Source organism: Rhinatrema bivittatum, chromosome 4, assembly GCF_901001135.1.
Source record: "Rhinatrema bivittatum chromosome 4, aRhiBiv1.1, whole genome shotgun sequence".
In the NCBI taxonomy this organism is placed as follows: Eukaryota; Metazoa; Chordata; class Amphibia; order Gymnophiona; family Rhinatrematidae; genus Rhinatrema; species Rhinatrema bivittatum.
In genome coordinates, this window is record NC_042618.1 from 123,025,812 (window position 1) to 123,046,234 (window position 20,423).

Consider the following 20,423-nt stretch of genomic DNA (forward strand, 5'->3'; position numbering starts at 1 on the left):
GGGGGTGGCCCAATGAAGGCCTGGCATAAGCAAGAACCGCGGCCTGCAAGGCCAGGGGTGGGAGGAGGCGGCAGAATACTGCACGGAGCGGCAGTAGCCACGGAGGCGTTCACGGAGTGGGATGCCAGTGGCGGGCGTTCCACCTTCACGGAGCGGAAGGCGGGATTGGCACTCACGGAGCGGGGTGCCAATGGTGTACCACCTTCACGGAGCGGAAGGATGGAGGGCTGCTGTCTCCAAAAACAGAAGGGTGGGGAAGAGCAAGGAAGGTACCGGTGAGGGCGTTGGCTTTAGTAATGCCAATTGTGTTTAAGATGCTTCAATATAAATTAATAATGTTAAATTTGGCTGTGGCCGTTTTCTTCCACGTAATAAAGGATATTATGGTTTACCTTACTCTGCTGTCGTGTGGTCAAGGGTGGGAGGGGCGGTCGTCTGTAAGCTATGGTGTGCCCGAGTTAAGGAGGCCCTGCCTCTTGAGGCGAGGGCCGTATAACTGGGCTGACCTGCTGTAGGCAGGAGGAGGGAGGGGGGGAGGCAGCTGGGCTAGGTAGGAATAGGGGCGGACAATAGGATTAGTGGGGCCAGTTCAAACCTGGGCATGAGCCAATGAGACAAAGAAGGCGGCGTCTCGGAGCTCAGGTACTTAGAGGTAGTACGGGGTGGGGGGAGCACATTTGCAGCCTGGAATCGAGAGCAACCCTCCCACCACCCCACAGCGCAAGGGGGCAATGGGATTGGGGGGATAAGTCGTCACAGCCATAACAAAAGGAACAGCGGGGCAGGGGCCCTCACCAGAGCTTAAGGGGATGTGTTGCTGCATAGGGAGGAAGTTCTGGTGTTGGGGGAGGGGGAAGGGGAGGAGCACAGCACCAAGGACTTTGCATGGGGGGAAAGCGGGGGCATGGATATAACTAAGCATGGCGGAGACCGAGATAATGGCCGGTCTGGGGTTAGCCCAATGAAGGCCTGGCATAAGCAAGAACCGCGGCCTGCAAGGCCAGGGGTGGGAGAGGCGGCAGAATACTGCACGGAGCGGCAGTAGCCACGGAGGCGTTCACGGAGCGGGATGCCAGTGGCGGGCGTTCCCCTTCACGGAGCGGAAGGCGGGATTGGCACTCACGGAGCGGGGTGCCAATGGAGGGAAGGATGGAGGGCTGCCGTCTCCAAAAACAGAAGGGTGGGGAAGAGCAAGGAAGGTACCGGTGAGGGCGTTGGCTTTAGTTAATGCCAATTGTGTTTAAGATGCTTCAATATAAATTTGTTATAATGTTAAATTTGGCTGTGGCCGTTTTCTTCCACTTAATAAAGGATATTATGGTTTACCTTACTCTGGTGTCGTGTGCTCAAGGGTGGGAGGGGCGGTTGTCCGTAAGCTACGGTGTGCCCGAGTTATAGTACTGATTTAAAACGAAACAAAGATTATAAACGCCACAGCACACTAATGTAAATAAATAAACAGGAATGACCAAAAGTGTCCATTCATAAACTGGGTCACTCGGCAACTGCGACTTTGACTTGACCAGGAATGGGGGGGGGGGGGGGGGGGGTTACTATCCACTAGCCCAGCTATATTTGCACTGGCCCCTGGAGGCATTGCTTAGCTATAATCATCTATTAGACCAGCGTCTTATTAAACAAAACACCGTTAACACAGCAATCGACAAAGCGTCGAACATAAAATCACAACGGTCAGGACAAAAGAGACAAATAAAAAAAATTCCTCACTCCCAGCATTTTAATTAACCAAGCCTCGGACATCAACGTCATTTCCGCTGGGCAGCTGGCACACGTGAGAGCTCCAGTCCCTCTTGAACTAGTTCCCGAATCTCCCGATTTCTGCCGCAACCCAAACCTCAGCCACAAGCTTCGGGGAGCGGATTGGTCTCAGCGCTACTAGCTCGCCGCTGCCACCAGCCAATCCGGAGACGGAAGGGAGGCGGGGGCCAGCATAGAACCCTGGAGAACTAAAACTGGCTCGCGCTCAGCGGTTTTGAGACAGAGGCAGCGAGGTAGCTGCGTTCGCACACGGTTAAAGGGAGGAGTGGCGGGCCAATCGGCTGGCAGGCAGCGGGTTGTCGCGCGGAGGGGCTGTGGGAAGCGTTGCACGGCTGTTGCAGCACTAGCAGCCTCCCCGTGTTTACATGGAGCGGGGCACGACGTGAGCGCTCTCTCCTCTTCCTCGTCCCAAGAGAAGCCGCAGCCTTGCAGCGCTGATCGTGCTGCCGCACCAGTGACCGAGCCTAGCGGTGGAACGGTGTCACTTAGACGGTCTGCAGGACACCTCTGCACGCTCCACTTGCCTTCGGCTGTCCTTCACTCCCCCTCCCCCAAGAACCGGCAGTACCATGGCAGAAAAGGGAAGGCTCAGCTTCCCCGGCACCGGCGCCCTCAACAGACCCGTCCCCATGAACCTGTTTGCTACCTGGGAAATAGATGGCTCTAGTCCCAGCTGCATACCCCGGTAAGTGAGCACAAAAGATGGGCTAAGCCGAGCAGGGCTGTGCTGGAACTTGAGGCGCGGGGTGCTTCCTCGCTGCACTGGGAATGGGGATTTCCTGGAATTCTGCTGCTGGACGGTGTTAGGGTGGTGGAAGCGGGCTGCGGACTCGGAATAAATCAGTCCACGAGCCTCAGCCCATCTTGGATTGGGGAGTGTTGTCTGGGCTCGGCTGCGTCCTGTCCGCGGCGAGCCGTCATTTCTGCAGTCTTGCTTAAGAGCTTTGCGTTTCCCCGGCACCAACTTTAGCACACACACACAACAAATGCACGAACAATATTTTGGAACACATTTTGTTGAAGCAAAGTCTAGGCTTGTCAAGTTGATTGCTTGTAGTTCTCCTCCTTGTCAAGCAGAGAGAGATGTGGAAGATCAGTATACTACACTGAATCGATTGCGTGTCAATAAAACACATGAAGCTGGAGTACAGAAAAATCTCATGGCTATTCTCGTAGGGACCAATTTACTAAACAGCGCTTCTGACTGATAATGTGGATTAGTGCACAAAAAAATTAGGCCCAAGATAAAAAAAAAAAAAAAGCTGCCCTAATCTCTGCAAGCGGGGTTATCTTCAGAAAGTTAACCAGGTGGTTGTTTTTCTCCCGTGAGCTGAAATTTAAAAGGGCTGCTAGACAAAACTGCCACCCCTTCTCCTGTTCAGAAATCCCTGGGCGTCTAGTGGAGAAGGATACCCTGACGCCATCCCCGAGCTCACCCTGAACTCTTTGGGGTACAGGAGGGCAGGAGTGATCTATATTTGTTGTTGTTGCCCCACTAGCTTGATTTTCTAACCTGGCATCAGGAGGGGTGGAGGGGGGAGAATAGGGTGAGCTTTACTTTCTTAAAAGGGGAGGGGGTTTTCACCAGGGTGAACGAGGAGGTTTTTTTTTTTTTGGGGGGGGGGGGGAGGAAGGGTGTCATTTTCCTTTAGCCTTGGGTGGGAGTGCAAGGAAGGATTCATGCCCTTCCCTCAACTATGAAGAAATGTTTTTAAATGATCATAATGCCATTTAGGATTGGGTTGGCTCTCATCTGTGTTTTTGGATTTAAGCTTTACCAAGTGAGTCTGACTGTCCTAAATGAATGGTAGTTTATTTTGCTCGTGTGTTTATGTATATTACTATGCACGCTTGCAGTAAAAGTTGAAATTGGCTTATTTTGGAGATTTGACTTTGTTGATAGAACTTCTTGAAACCTTGGAATTGCAGTAATAGTCACTTGTGTTTCCCGAAACAGTTCATAATAAGTAAGGATGTGCAATCTGTTTTACATTCTGACTCAAATGAGTTTGTCCTGGCATGGATTGTAGTCTGGATCTTCCTACCCTTTGTTTTTGCTTTGCTTTAAAAATGGTTATTGGAGTTGACTGGGATTTTGAAGAGCTATGTCAACATTCCTGGGATTTAGTTAAACCTGCATGGAATTGGTCAGCTCAGAAAAGCCAAATAGTGTGTCCATGCCCTTCTTTGGGGGGTATGTGACTTGAATTAAATCAAGCTTGTGCTATTAACAGTAAATGTGCCACTGTTTTAGCACCACAGTGTGTTTCTGCATTGCCCTAAAGAAAGCATTTTACACAACACATGCTTAACCTGTGGAGCATTGTCACAGACTGAAAATTAAGATAATTATTGGAGGGCTGCTTAATGTAATAGGGATCGTAGGACCTGAGTTCAGTGTATCTCTCAACTCCGATTACTAAAAAGGTATAATAGTGATTTAAGAGCTGTAGACAAGTCTTGCTTCTTACATGCTTCCTCCTAAGCTAGGAGTTCTCAAACAAATATTTTGGTGGCTTCAGTTTTCCCTAAAGTTATGTTAGCAGACTTCATCTGTGATGGCTACATTTGAGAAATGCTGCTGTAAGCACCCTCTTCTTATTTCCTCCGTCAGAGATGGAATTTTAAGCTGGCTGGATCTTTGGTCTGACTGACAGGTTTTAGATTCTTGTGCTTAGTTTTTCTTATATTCTGCAATTTCCAAATAACATTGTTCAGAGTGAATAACAACAAACATTCATTAAATTGTAGAGAGCTTTGTGCATATTCACATTACCCCCCACTCTCATTGAATTACATTGGCTACCTATTACTGAGCGTATCAAATATAAGGTTGCTCTAATCACCTTCAAATTGGCCACATCTTCTATTTCTCCTTAGGGTAATGTTCTTTTACATCTTAACTGTCAAGTAGGACAGTAACGGTCTTCCCAACGAGGCTTACTAGACTCATCACCCCAGCAAGCCAGATTCTGTACAACCAGGGACTGCATTTTCAGTGGTGGCACCTATTCTCTGGAATTTCCTTCAGTTTGAATTAAGGCAGGCAGATGCTATGAAGTTGTTCAAGAGCCTTTTAAAAAATGGTTGTTCAGGCAGGCATTTTATTAGTGTCTCCACAAATTAATATGGTGTCTGTTTTCCTTGTTTTTTTTATTTGTAGTTAACTTAAAAAAACTAAAAGCAATAATAACCTATATTTGTATATGTATTTGGTTTTACTCATGCTTTTATGTTTTTAGTTATATTAGTTGAATGTATTTGATTTTGTTATTGCTATTATATATTCTCAGCTCGCCTTCTCCTTTTACCCCATCCACCCCTCCCCCCCTCCTCCCTTATAACTCTACACAATTGTATTTCCATGGCATTGCTGTATTTATGAATACTTTGTACATAGTGATACTCTATATATATTTGTAAATTTTGCTCATAAGTTTTGTTTAATTATTTCCCTCCTCTTTTCCCCCTCCTCATTTGTTCATATGTTAAATTCGTTATATCTGTTCGATGTAAACCACCATCCCAGGCGCCTGTTTCAGTTACACTGTAAACCGATGTGATATCCCGGATGAACGTCGGTATATAAAAATTTTAAATAAATTAAATAAATATATTCTATTAGGTTTTCTTACGGATCCTTTTGTACACTGCCTAGGATATAGATGATATATAAATTTTAAATAAAGATACTCATGGTGTAGTATAATAGTAATAATGAAGACAGGGCTACAAGGGCTTTCTCTTAGATGTAGTTCGCAAGATTGGGAAATATTTTTACCATTTTAGGTGGAACATAGAGGGTAAGAATGCATATGTGTTAAAACTGGGATTATAGCAAAGGATTATAGTATGCTTTACTATGGTTGATGACTAGTAATTTTTTTGCTGCTGTGTTTGATTTTTAATCTGTTTTTTAAATTTAACTTTTAGTCTGGTCATTATTGGTTTTGTATTTTTATTATGCATGTCATTCTTGTTACCTGCTAAGGTCTGAGGATTAGCGGGCTACAAACTTAACTGCATACAGATTATTTTTTGAAATAAAGGTATTGTGTAAGGCAATCAAACTGAAGTTAATATATACAAATGTCATAGTTCATGATGTGTTAATTATTTTGGGAGTGACTTCAAATGCAGCTTTTAAAATGGGTACTTTAATGCATAAGAAAACATTTTTAATAGCTTGTTTATGGTAGTTTTAGAATTTGTATGATTTGTTGTATGCTGACTAGAAATACTTCTGAATCAGGTGACATAAGTAAAAGATAAATACATAATAGGAAATCTGATTTTTAGATGACAAATTTGCATAGCGGTTTAAACTGCATTAGTAATCAAATTAAGAATTCATTGTATGTGTCATGTCACTGAGCAAAATGACAAAGCTAATAAATGGTTCCATATGTGACCCTTCGAGTTTTAATACGAGCGACGTTTGTGGTCCCTTCTAAAATGCTGAATTTGTCAGATGGTGGTGGGAATGCTTCAGATTTCCAAAGCTGCAGCTTCATATTTATTATTGTTTGTGGCAAACTTCTTAATTAAGCTTTCTGAACTCAATGGATGGCATTTACAATTTATTACAAAATAAACAAACATGTAGAGATTATACTGTGTGTCTTTAAGATTGGTGAATCTGTATTTATTTATACCAGGTAATTAGTAAAAGGAGGTCCAATAATTTAATGTAGTACTCAGAGTTGCTGGTGGTTATCACCTTGTTGCTGGAGGTAGTGACATTCCTTCATGCATTAAATGTTGAGGCTGACTTTCATGTGGCATATGAGAGAACTTTTTTCAAAAGTGTGATTTTTCCCCCCCCCCCTCCCCCATTCCCCAGTTCAAATGTATTTTAGCTTCTTGGAGCTCTTGATGTTTTTTCCTTTTTTCAGTTAAAGGAAGAATTTTTAACACTTAAACAGGCCGATGCAAAAAGTTGCGTTGAGCTGAACGCCCCTTTCTGTCTGCATTTCAATGCATCTTTTCTGTGGGCAAAACTTACTGCCAATGCAGTAAGGAGTTTAGTGTGCAGAAAATGTATGTTATCTAAATGGGAGTACTGCTTAGTGCCCTTGCATGCAAATCTCATGCAAACGATGGCATTAAGCACTGCAGTACTCCCTGATGCAGAGACTGCATCTGGCCAGTGCACTCTTTTAAAATCACTGGAAACTTAACTCCAGCTCAGAGCTGGAGTTAAGTTTGAAATGCTACTGCACTGGCACTTAAAACACCTAAAAAAAAGGGGGGGGGGGTGCGGAGGAAATGTCTTAAGTCAGTCCTCATCCATGGATATTTAAAAACGTATCTGGGTAAATGGTATCCACCACCACTTACCTGGATAAGTCAGTACTTATCTAGCTAAGTAGTGGCTGCTACCACTTACCTGGATAATTGACTTATCCGGTAGCAGGTAACTGTTGCCAGATAGCGGTATATGTCTGTACTTACCTGGCACGGTTCACTGCTGCTTAGCCAGATAAATATTTGTAGCGGCCACCTGCATCAGCTAGTCAGATCAGTATTTATTCAGCTACGTGGTGGCAGCTGTCATTTTTATGGCTGTCAAGGCTGCCTCCCCTTCCCGTGTTAAAATGTGCATTGAACCTATTCCCAACGCACATTTTACTCTCAACGTGCTTTTTTAAATCTCCGATGCATTTGAATTTTATTAACTTACTGCATCAGGAGTTTAAAAAAAAAAAAAATCTGGGCATTGAAAATCAGCATATGTTTTCTTAGCACCTAGGCTATTGCATCTACCTGAAAATAGGCAGGTTATTAAGCAGTCTGTTGTGTAACTCATGTTGGTGAATAAAACGGAAAATGTCGTCATGCCTCTGTATCGCTCCATGGTGAGACCACACATTGAGTACTGCATACAATTCTGGTCACCGCATCTCAGATATAGTTGCAACTGCAATTCTTTTTCACTCAATGCACAATTAAGCTCTTGCCAGAAGATGCGGTTAGTGTAGCTGGGTTTAAGAGATGTTTGGATAGGTTCTTGGAGGAGAGGTTGACTTGGGGATCAGCCACTGCTATTGCTGGCAGCGGTAGCATGGGATCTACTTAGTGTTTGGGTACTTGCCAGGTACTTGGAGCCTGGCTTGGCCACTGTTGGGAACAGGATGCTGGGCTTGATGGATCCTTGGTCTGACCCAGTATGGCAATTTCTTATGTTCTTATGGAAGCCTATAAGTAAAGTTTGACCTTGCTGCTCTGTGATTAGACAGCTGATGTAACTTGTTGTTATAAGAGTATTAAGAACTTTTTTTTTTGTTTGTTTTAATTACATAGCATAACTTGGCATTGTACAGTGATGGCCTCTTTGGCACAGTAGTTTCCTCCTCCTTTTTGGCTTCCAGCTTAATTGGAGCTGGCCTCATTTTGGGCTATGGTACCCTGAGCCCTCCTTCACAACTACCTGGAGATTCTCTCACCCACTCAACTATTGTTGTGACAGTCCTTAGCAAGGGGCCACACACTGTGTCTCGCTGAGGACCTTAAGTCTAGCTTCCATGTTTGTGTTAGAACATAACATGAGAACATAAGGCACTCCACTGTTTACCCTTTTCCACTGAGAAAATTGACCATTTAATCCTACTCTCTGTTTCCTGTCTTTTAGCCAGTTTGTAATCCACGACAGGACATCTCCTCGTATCCCATGACTTTTTAATTTTCTTAGAAGCCTCTCATGAGGGACTTTGTCAAACGCCTTCTGAAAGTGTTGCCATTGAGTGAAAGTTGAAACTTCCAATCTCCGCCCAAGAGGCCGTGAATACTGACTCCACAGCACACCCAGACACAAGATTCATATTCAAATTCTCTGCATGGGAGTTCACAGCACTTGCCACTGGGGTGGCCCATGATGGCTTTTTTCATTAAGGCCTACAAAGCTAATTTCATGTGTACTATACCAATTTAGATCAATGTTGACTATTTGTGTGCACAGGTACTCTCTCACATGCAGGCCGGTACAGTTTGGCTGCGGGTTTTCGACATGCTATTTTTACCCCTTATACAGTAAGGGGTAATAGCATGTCGAAAACGTGCGGCCAACCCCCGTGAAACTAATAGCGCTCGCAACATGCAAATGCATGTTGATGGGCCTGTTATTCCTGCGCGATTATAAAAGTAAAATGTGCAGCCAAGCCGCACATTTTAATTTCGGCCGGCACCGGGGAAGTGTACAGAGAAGCAGAAAAATCTGCTTTTCTGTACACCCTCCGTCTTAATAAAGGACTCCTCTCAGTCCCATCACTAAATAATTGTCTCCGCTAATTATAAAAAGTTGTTCCTTATGTTACGTTATGTTATACTGATCTACCCCTGTTCGATGTAAACCGACCTGATATGGTATTCAACCTTGAAGGTCGGTATAGAAAAATGTTAAATAAATAAATAAATACTGCGCATCTGGATTTAGTCAGAGATAGTTATCTCAATAGCAGGCCCTACTTCATGGAACAGCTTGCCAATGGCATTACGGCTCGAAAGGGACTGTAAGAGATTTAAGAAAGGTCTAAAGACATGGCTCTTTGAGCAAGCCTATGTATCCAACGCATAATTGTAGGTTTTAATTATTCTTAGAGTATTTACTATGATGGTATTTTAGTCTATGATGTTTGATATTGCTGTGTTTTAGATATGATATTGCTGTATTTTAGATACGATACTGTGAACCGTTGTGATGTAACTATGAACGACGGTATACAAAATCTTTTAAATAAATATCATAGCAATATTAAGTTGGAGGCCCCAAAAGTAAAAAAAAAATTAAAAATGGCCCACGGGTCAGAAGACGGACGCTCAATTATGCCGGCGTCCATTTTCCGAACCCGTGGCTGTTAGTGGGTTTGAGAACCGATGCTGGTAAAATTGAGCGTCGGCTGTCAAACCCACTGACAGTCGCTGCTCCTATCAAATAAGTGCTAGGGATGCGCTAGTGTCCCTAGCGCCTCTTTTTACGGCGGGCCCTCATTTGCATGCGGGCCGATACTAAATCGTGCACACGGGAGAGTGGCCTGCGGGCGCTCACCGGCTCTCCTGCACTTTTTTTCTGTATTGGCCCGTTTGCCGGTAACAGTACTTGTTTTGTCAGCTGTGCATGGCGGCTCCTTTTGTTGATGGACATCCCCACATGTGTACCAGTTCCCTTCTATGTGCAGTTCAGTAGGGCATTAAGGCTTCCATTATATAATATTTAATAGCACATTGTAGTCATAGCTTTTGTGGGAAGCTGTTTAGACTACACTTTCATGATGGAAACTTAATTTTTGTTAAGAATTGTAGTTTTTTGTTACTTTTGAGATGGACTCTGAGCAGAATGTCTGTTAGCACTATAGAAATAAATAGATGCAGCAAGTAGATGGAAAATGTGGGGGTAGGGAGGTGGGCGTGATTGGGGAAGTCTCCTCCGCTCCAGATGTTTACTCCTAGCTGTGATGTATGTGAGCCCATCATTAAAAGACAATCTACTAAATGGTCTCAAACAATAGTGTTAATAAATTAGAGCTCTGCTTTATTGCCACTAGAGCCCAATATTTTGACAGTTTTATAGCTCACGATTGTTCCTCCTGCTTCAGTTTCCTCTGTAGTCTTGGTGTGTAAAAAATCTCAGATCCTGTAGTTTGTGGCTGGCTAGCTGTGCCATTAGACACTTGCCCATTGGCATATGAGAAAACAGCTGCTATTAAGCTACTGATGAATTAATGGATATTGAGTAGAGCAAGATGACAGGAGATCAAGGGCCACCGGTGTGACTTCTGTCATCAAGTTCAGTGAAAAGATTTTCATTACTGATTTTGATTTTATTGTACTGCTGCATAGGTTTGGATGCAGGTAAGCCTAGGCAATATCTGCTCTCGCCCAAAGATTAGATTCTGAGATGTTGCACATACTGAGTACTGATGTGCAGCAAGGGGAATTTTAATCAGTTTGTAGTTAGGAATGACCTGCATGGAAAATTAGAATGTTGTTGGGTGCAGTGTGGAGCTTGCATTAACATTTTACACAAAAGCTCCTTTAATTTTCTTTTTTAACCTCCTCTTCCCTTTACACCCTTTCTACCCCAAGTGACAGCTGCATTGCATGCACAGCATTGTGGGCTGAGCCAGCCTGTATTTTATTTTTTGTTCAAATGTATCTGCTTTGCTTTTCGGCTGGCTGTTTTCTTCTGCTTCTTTGGGCTTCCAGCTCAATCAGAACTGGACTATAGGCTATGGCATCATGAGTCTTCATTCACAGCTATTGGGGGAATTTTTCCTTATTTTATATCTTCTCCCATATCACTTGGCCCAGTCTTTTCAATAATGGTCTTTGGCCAAGGGCCATGCACTTTTATGGGTCACTGCACTCATGTACCCTAAGTCCAGCCTCTAGGTGTCATCATTGCCCAATGGCTGGTACTCCCTCTTTCCAGGGGTTTGGGGGGGCTATCTCTGCAGCACCTTTGGCTGAACCAGGAAATGGAAGACCTTGATCTGGGAATCCAGCCCTAGCCCTCTTTATGGCAGTGTACAGTTACTGGCATTGAATCACCAGGCTGACTGGCCCTTACCTGATATATATTTTTTTTTAACCAGCTTGTGAGGCACGTTATATTCAATAAGTTTGCTAATTGCTGGAATGTATACCCCATTTCATCAGAGAATTGAAGGAAAGCATGACTCTGGGATGGGGGGCGGTGCAAAGAACCCAGTAGTAAACTGCTTTCAGCTTCATAACTGAATTGTAGTTAGTGCTTTGGTTTCTAAGTCTTTGTCTCCTTTGTTTTATTCCTCTGTGGCAATATAACACCGTGTACTCTCTGGCCTTGTGGAAGGAATGCATATGTCTTAGGTTGTATCCAGTTTTTTATCTCTAGTGTTTCCAAGATTTAAACTACTACCCAGTTATTCAAAACATCAGATCCCAAAACGGTGAGATACATCAATAGATTGTAGAGTAAACCTTATAGATATCTTTTTAGTAGGCAAAATATATTGTGGAACTTTATTTTAAAGTCAAAGGCTAAGGGCAGCATTGTACAATGGAAGAAATCATTTCAAGCTGCTGGCAAGATTTCTTCCCTTGCAGGAGTGAATCAAGCAAGTACTTCGTTTTATAAACCCGAATTTTCTTTTTTCTTTCTTCTCCCTGCAGCCACATATCACAGTGGTGTTTCCATGTGCTCTTTCAGTATTTAACTGATTCAGAATTTAGTGTTGCCACAAGTCTTGTTGCCTGCAAATAGCTTGCAATGGCTGCTGCATTGTGATCCAGTTGGAGGAGTTTCTCTTTCCAGCACGCCAGTGGAAGCTGCTTGCTGGTGCCAAGATGCTGCACATTATAACAAGCATGATGTTTTTTTTTTTTTGTGGGCTTTGGTTAGTGGGAGTTGCTCAAGAGGAGCATGCTTTGATGGTAGGGAGAGTTGGCCTACTGAATTTTTTTCCTTTGCGCACAAACTAGGCAGCAGCATATAAATCAGTCTAAGGTAATAGTGGATTCTATTGTAGTGTTTGACCAATGAGGCATCATAAAACATGTTTCATGTGCGAAAAAAATACAATTTGTGCACAAACTGACATTTTGATGCACACAAGTGTGCACAACCCCACGCACCTGATTACATTGGTGTCTGAATAAGTTACTAGGAAAAATTGAAATGACAACTCAAGAAGCCAGGTTGTGCCTGTGGTGCAACACTGGAGAAATCCACTTTGCATGCAGTACAACACTGGATTTCCTTCTGTATTTTGCAGAATACAAAGAGATGAAATGCCCATTTCCTAAAGCTGAGTGAAAATACTTGCCACAAAAGAATGAGCAGGAAACAGCAGCTAGTACAATAAAATATAGTATAGTAATAGGACCAGACACAGTACGGAGTGTCATCAAAACCCTATAGTTGCCTTTACTTTCTGTACTTTGAATAAAGTAGTGAGGTTGCCATGATAGTGCACTTGGATATTTAGAAATAAACGTCATCAAACAAGTATAATCACACATGACTTGTAACTTGTTCCTCTTAACGCTCTGTATATGTTGCCAAAGTAATACAGATTTTGAATGGGAGATAGTAGTGTGTGTGTATATACCCTAAGTCTAAACAGATAACTCTAAAATGAAAGTTCCATATTTTATTAAAATAGTGAGTTTAGTTAATGATTGGACTTTGCTCTTATTTTTAATTGTCATTGTGGCAAGTGTGTCAAATGAGGAGAACCACTCGGAGCATTTTAAACTCTGCATGTCAGCAGTGGCGGACTCACGATGTCGGACCAGCCCAGGTATTCGCCGCCCAGGACACGTCACGTGGTCTGCCGAGCGTGGCTCTCACAGCCGTGCACGGCAGACCACGTGACTGGAGCGATCAGCCCACCGGGGGATGCCTGATTCCCCCCCCCCCCCCCCGATAGGCCAGTCGGCCCCTGCATGTCACTACATACAGAAAATGCCAAGTTATGACAATATATAATGTAACAGCAAATGCCACTTTGTTAAAAGCATTATAAAATTAAAGCCTGTATCTTAACAGTCGTTCCCAAGTAAGAAAAGATTTTCACTGAAAAAAAATTGCCAAGCACTGAATTTCAGTGCAGAAGTTTGTCCATTATTTGGGTTTCAATCGGTTCATTAATAATCGTAACTTTAGTTCCAAGGATGATTATTGTTGTCCTTACACAAGCTGTTGTCAAGATGGATATACCAAGAAGCATGAGCTTTAAGACAGTGGTTCCCCAATGGGTCAGATTTTCTGGCTGGCCCCAATGAATATCTGTGGCACACATCTGTATCCAATGTAGGTGATGCATGCAGATTTCTCGTGCAGACGTTGTGGAATCTGAAAACCAGGCTGTCTGGGGTCCCAGTGAGAAAGATGCTATTGGGGGTGGAGGGGACGAGAGTGTGGAGATGGATGCTAATGTGCTGGGGGAAAGGAAGAGCATTTCCTTATCTTCCTGCTAGACCAGCCATTATGTATGGGATTTCCCTCCTCCACAGCTGCTGGAGACAGAGGTTGCCCACATGACCTTACTGGAGGCCATAATAGGGGTGAAGTCCTAGTCCAATTCAGTAGTCTCTGGCAACTCTGGACAAATGAAGAGGAAGTTAAACTCCCAGAGTCAGGGTGTGGTCTTGGCCTGATTGATTCCTTGTTGCTCCTGGACAAAAGCCTCTAGAGGTTGATTTCCCCCCCCCCCCCCCCCAAACACACACACAGTGGAAGCATTCGAGGACCTGCCCTGGTTGAGCTCCTGGATGGTTATCCCAGTACCCTTAGGGGTCAGTGGAGCCTTCAGAGAATAGTTTCTGGATCCACAGGAACCTGACAGTCCTTAAATTAAAAAAAAAAAGGGGGGGGGATAAAGGATCTGTCTCCCCCCAACTTCTCTCTCTCTCACTCTCTAAAAAAAAAAAAAAAAAGCATGGAAGCACAGATTTGAGAGAGAGCTGAGTCTGATTAGCAGCTTGCAGAAGCTCCCTGGAGGTGGTGAGTAGTAGTTGTGCTGCTGTATTTCCTTGGGGGAGAAAAGTCTGCATCAGGGTTTGCTGTCTGTATTTGAGCAGCAACTGAATGTTTATGGTGTGGGAGGGGAACCTTAACTCATCATAGCTGTCTCCTTTGTTTTTCCTTGCTGTTTCTGAGGGATTGCAGACATGCATCAAGGGGAAAAATGCTATGTTTGCAAGGCTAAACAGGTCTCCAGTGTTGCAGGCTCCTTCTGCCCTGTTTGTGAAGAACCAAGCAGGGAGCATCAGGATAAGGGTGACTATTCAGACTTTCCAACTAGGGAAGAGCAGTTGAGAGCAGAATCAGTGATTGCACCAGGAGAATTGCCACAGGTGCTAAACAGCCCTTCATCAGGGGAAGTGAATCCTCTTCCTCTCTTTGCAGGCATATTAGATCTAGGGTAGGCTTGCCCCCTCTGCCCAGGTGACAAGAAGGATCCCTGGCAGGGAATCTTTGCTCCTGACTTTATTATGGCAGTACACAAAGCCCATCTAGCCATGCTGGGTCCTGCACATTCTAGTACTCCTGATGCCCTAAGGGATGCCACTTGCCTCCATTAAGGGTAATAGTTAAGCCAAGGGAAAGCCCAAGAGCCCACCTCAAGCGCCCATGCCTTCAGGGAAGTGTCATGGTTGGGGGAGATTCACCCAGGGACTTCCCAGATAATTCTCAGGAAACGAAAATGACTTTACCATAGTAAGGTTATTCCAGAAAGAGTAGCTGGCAGCTTCATTTCAGGTGAAATGGCTGCTCTAGGGATGTCAGCTGCTCCCGCAGAAGACCCGGCCAAATGGAATCCGATCCTTCAGGGTAGTAGGAAGCCACTGTGTGTTCCAACAGCTCCCAGAAAGCCTAGAATCATTGTGTCTGGAATCAGCCTTAGCATTCCTGTCTGATATGTACAACCTGGTAAAAATATCCCTGGCTTCAGGGATAGCGGCTAGGAGGCTTTTATGGCTGTACAATTGGGTGGTGCACACTGCATTGAAGTCTCGTCTGTGTAAATTGCCTTTCATGGGCATTCTCCTCTTTGGGGAAGATCTAGAAAAGCTCGTGAAGGGTCTGGGGAACTCAAAACCCCAGAGGATTTCTGAAGATAACCATACAGCATCACGAAGATTCAGATCTCAGTGCTTCTGAGACTGGTGCATATATCAATCCAGGAGGTGCTCAGCAGGAGCCAGTCCTTTCATGGAACGAGAGTGAAGGCAGAGCTGCCTGCAGCAGTAGGTGTCAGCCATTCAGCCAAGGGACTCTCAGCAAGGTCTCCTAGAGAGAGTCCCAGTTCGAGGGCACCATTCAGAGTGGATCTGAATCAGCTCGGACCGATGGGTCTTGGACATCATGTGAAGGGTTATGTCCCTGAGTGGAAGAAACCAGTCCCAGAAGTCTCTGTGGTCTCTCCTTGCACCTCCCTTCTCAAAAAGGTTGATCCAAGGGGACACTAACAAAATTGCACAACCTAGAAGTAATTGTCTGTTACTCCACAAGAAAGGAGTCACTGCACTTAATATATTTTGTGGTTCCAATAACAGGTGGATCCTTTTGCCTCATTTTGGACCTAAAAAGAGTCAACAAATACCTATGTCCCCCACTTCGGGATGGAGATGCTGTGGTCAATGATAACCTCAGCAAGGCCAGGAGAATAATATCCCTGGACCCTAGTGGAAGCTTCCTACCTTATTCCTGTACCAGTGCCCCGTCTGAACCTATTAAGGTTCTGCATATTGGGCAACGATTTTCAGTTTCATGCACTGCTTTGTGGTGTAGCAACAAGCCCAAGGATGTTCACAAAGGTCATGGTGGTGGTAGCCCTGTCTTTTTTTTTTTTTTTTTCCCTGTCCCAGCAAGGAGTAGCTTTGGTAACTCCCATACATAATGATTAATCTAGCAGGAAGGATATATTTATTCTTACCTGGTAACTTTCTTTCCTTGAGTCCTGCTAGACCAGTCAGGAACCCATCCAGGACAGGATTAAGTAGGGTATGATCGTGTAAAACATTTGTATTTCTAAGAGTGATTGTTCTTTCTTGAAGGCACCTCCTTTCTCACTTAAATCAGTCATGTGGGCCCTATGACATATTACAAAAAAGGGGTATTGTGGATAGTCATAGTGCTCTGACAGACTACTGAATTGGACTAGGACCACACCCCTCTTATGGCCCAGAGTGAGGTCATAAGAGGTGTGTTCTCTGCCTTTATCACCTGTGGAGGGGGGAAATCCCCCATGTGTAATGGCTGGTCTAGCAGGACTCAAGGAAAGAGAAGTATTGGGTAAAATAATATAACCATTGTTCCAGGACTGTGGCAGAACAGATGCCGTTGCCAGAGCAAGCACTGTGCTGGAGCTAATGCCCATATGTCGGAGAGGGGTGGGGATGGCACATAATTCTGAATTTCTGCCTTGGGTGCAGAAAGCATTATTTGGTGTGGTAGGTGTCCTAGGAATGGACACAATCATTTGTGCTGAAATTGGTATTTGGAATGGTTTTTTGTTTTCCAATAAAATGCATTATTTTACACAATTGGACATATTTCTGGAAAAGCTTCTGTGTTTGTGAATCCATTGCGGTTTCCTACTTTAATCTGAGAAATGTAGCATGCAGTGCTGTGTATATTACCTTTTGTGCTACATAAGTCAGGTCTTAAAATAGGGATGGTGAGCTCTAGTCCTCAAGTGCCACAAACAGGCCAGGTTTTCAGGATATCTACAATGAATATGCATGAGAGAGATTTGTATGCATATCCTCATTATATGCGAATCTATCTCATGCTGCTTCATTGTGGATATCCAGAAAACCTGGCCTGTTTGTGGCACTCGAGGGCTGGAGTTTGCCATCCCTGTCTTATAAGCTAGGCTTCTCCTAGTTGCCAAATGTAATGATCGGTATCTTATTCTTAATTCTACCTGATGGGAACACTCAGCCAGGACTGGCTTAACCATTACGCAAACTAGGCATTTGCTTTGGGTGGTATCTTTTGAGGGCTACCAAAGAACAGCTGCAGTCACAGCAAAATTAGTATTGTTTCGTATGGTAGGTTTGCTATATAGCTTTAGTGTCTTTTTTTTTTTTTTTTTCCCTTTTTGGGCAGGGCAATGGAAATGACATCAAAATTTGACTTTTTATTTTGTGTGCTGAGTAGTAAGGGAAAATATCCTAGTTCAACCAGTGTGGTATAAGAACATAAGAAATTGCTATGCTGGATCAGACCAAGGGTCCATCAAGCCCAGCATCCTGTTTCCAATAGAGGCCAAACCAGGCCACAAGAACCTGGCAATTACCCAAACACTAAGAAGATCCCATGCTACTGATGCAATTAATAGCAGTGGCTATTCCCTAACTAAACTTGATTAATAGCAGTTAATGGACTTCTCCTCCAAGAACTTATCCAAACCTTTTTTTGAACCCAGCTGCACTAACCACATCCTCTGGCAACAAATTCCAGAGCTTTATTGTGCATTGAGTGAAAACATTTTCTCCGATTAGTCTTAAATGTGCTACTTGCTAACTTATTTATTTATTTTATTTGTTTCTAGTTTTTTATATACCGCGGCACGTAATGCACATCACCTCGGTTTACAGCAAACAGTAATTCAGCCAAAGGCTTTACAATGAACATCAGTGGAATAAGTAAAGTGCTAATTTAACAGAAAAACTAGGAGTATACATATCAAATATATATGAGTAATAATATTAACAAAAGTCTGACTTGAAGGGAGTTATTTGTAAGGGAAAATGAGGGTAAGGGGAGGAAGGGAATCATACCTGCACTACTAGTCTGACTCTCTTGTCTCCTCCCCACCCCCCCATATCAGGGAGGAATGGGAGTCTGTGGGAAAGGGAAAGGCAAGGCAGTATACAGGAATCAGGAGTAAGTTGAGAAGCGAAGTATGTAATTGCATAATTTACATCTTTCAAAGGAAGGCCTTTCTAAACAGCCATGTTTTTAAGTTCTGCTTAAATTTTCGGTGGCAGGGTTCTTGGCGAAGATCCGTGGGCAATACTGTTCCACATTTTGGTTCCTGCTATGATGAGTGAACGTTCTTTAGTGGATGTAAGTTTGGTTAGTTTAGGAGAAGGGATCTGCAGTCTGGCCTGATGTTGGATGGTTTGTTTTTTTGAAATACAGGTGCTCGGGAAACCATTGCATGTTTTGGTTGTAAATGGCCTTATGAATCAGACATCGATTTGTAAATGATCCTGGATGCAACAGGTAGCCAGTGAAGCGATTGAAGCACAGGAGTGATGTGATCGTAGCGGTGCGTGTTGGTGATGATGCGCGCTGCTGCATTTTGAAGCATTTGTAATGGCTGCAATGTGTTTTTTGGTAGGCCTAATAGCAAAGCGTTGCAGTAGTCAAGTTTTGATAGAATTGTGGCTTGTAGAACCGTGCGGAAGTCGTATGGGTGTAATAGAGGTCTGATACGCTTTAGTGTGTTAAGCTTAAAAAATCCGCTTTTAACAGTGTCGGCGATGAATTTTTTTAAAGGTAAAATTGTTATCTAAAATAACGCCAAGGCTGCGGACTTGTTGTGCCGCCGGAGGGTAGCTTTGGGGTAGGACTGTAGTGTTCAGTGTGGAGTTGTTTGCAGGTGATATGAAGAGAAGAACCTCATGGAATGCCCCCTAGTCCTCTTATTCGAAAGTGTAAATAACCAATTCACATCTACTCGTTCAAGACTTCTCATGATCTTAAAGACCTCTATCATATCCCCCCTCAACCATCTCTTCTCCAAGCTGAACAGCCCTAACCTCTTCAACCATTCCTCATAGGGGAGCTTTTCCATTCCCTTTATCATTTTGGTTGCCCTTCTCTGTACCTTCTTTTAATTCATAATTTTTATGTATTTCTTGACTCTTATTTGCAGTTTTAACATACCCCCACCCCCTTGGAATTGCAGACACTGACAAAATTTCTGAAATCAAATATCCATGTATATAAACAGTTGAGTATTTGAATGTCTGGGTCCAGTTGGGGGTGGGGGTGTGTGTATAGGGATGGTAGTGTGGTGATCATGATTGAGTTTAATTATCAAAACCTCAGGAGGTGGGGCGTGGGGGGGCTTGTGCAAGGCTGAAGGCTCTAGGGAGCCTAATACCATCGCACTGGTTCTGCAATCACCCACATAAATCTGTAGAGTAGTTCACTCTGTACTATGCAAATTTCTACCCAATAAATATGTGAAGAGGGCAGGCTGTGCTGCTCCTGTCTTTCACATATCCCTTTTGTCAAGTAAATCATTGAAGCTTACCTGCTTGGATTAGCAGGCTGAAGCATTACAGATTTTGAGTTGGGCATACAAGGAGTGAAAACAACTCTGGATCCATACTGTGGAGCAATGGTGAATGAAATACTGTTCCATGAACTGTAGAAACATCTCAGCCTCGGCAAACCCTTCTCTGTCTACAGCTCTTATTACCTCTATGACTTCATTAATAATTGTAGAGTGTTTTTTTTTTTTTTGTTCAGTTAGTCATTCTAAAGCCAGGTTGCAAGATGACATTTTTCCTGCTGTTCCTGATATTATGGAATTAAATAAAAACAGCCTATTAAAATTTAAATGCGTCCATAGGCATTCAGGCTGTGAAACTGGAAGATAACATTAGACAGGCAGATGTGAAGCATTCTGTACTCGAGTGGGTTTTCAAGGTCTTGAAGCAAAGGGAATATGATTGGACTTTTTGTCTGCATGCCCCCTCACCCCTCATTCTGTTCTTTGTGGGTTTAAACCCCCTAAAACTTAAGAACTAGAGGTGCAATGCAGGAGAAAAGCTCTATCCAACATAAGATACGTTTCCCTTAAGACAGGGCTAGAGAGGGAAGATGCTGTATAACCCACGATTTATTGCTCATTGGCTTGTACAAATGAATTTTTTTTTTTTTTTTTTTTTTACTCTTTAGTTATACACGTTTGCCAAACCAAGTATTTGTAGTCCAGCTGTGATTTCAGTAATGTACAGTGTATTTCTTTTTCCCCCTCAACAGGAAGAACAGCTGAGAGATGTGAATTTAAGTGGCCTTTGGTCTAAAAAGTCTTGATCCCTCTGTATGTGTACGTATAGGCATTTCAACTTAGCCACTCAAGTCAACTAGGTTGAAATGTTACCTGCTAGCATTGTACGCATTCCAAAGAATA

At 43.5% G+C, this 20,423-nt stretch overlaps 1 protein-coding gene across 4 annotated transcripts in view; it reads left to right on the forward strand.

Moving 5' to 3' along the window:
* The first annotated feature begins 1,855 nt into the window (after positions 1 to 1,855).
* Positions 1,856 to 20,423, forward strand: part of PACS2 (phosphofurin acidic cluster sorting protein 2) — a 490,004-nt gene continuing 471,436 nt past the window's right edge. For all 4 annotated transcript variants that reach the window (XM_029598809.1, XM_029598810.1, XM_029598811.1 and 1 more), the window contains exon 1: positions 1,856 to 2,464. In XM_029598809.1, coding sequence (XP_029454669.1) covers positions 2,349 to 2,464 — 116 coding nt within the window. In that variant the 5' untranslated portion in view covers positions 1,856 to 2,348. The remainder of the gene's footprint in view (positions 2,465 to 20,423) is intronic.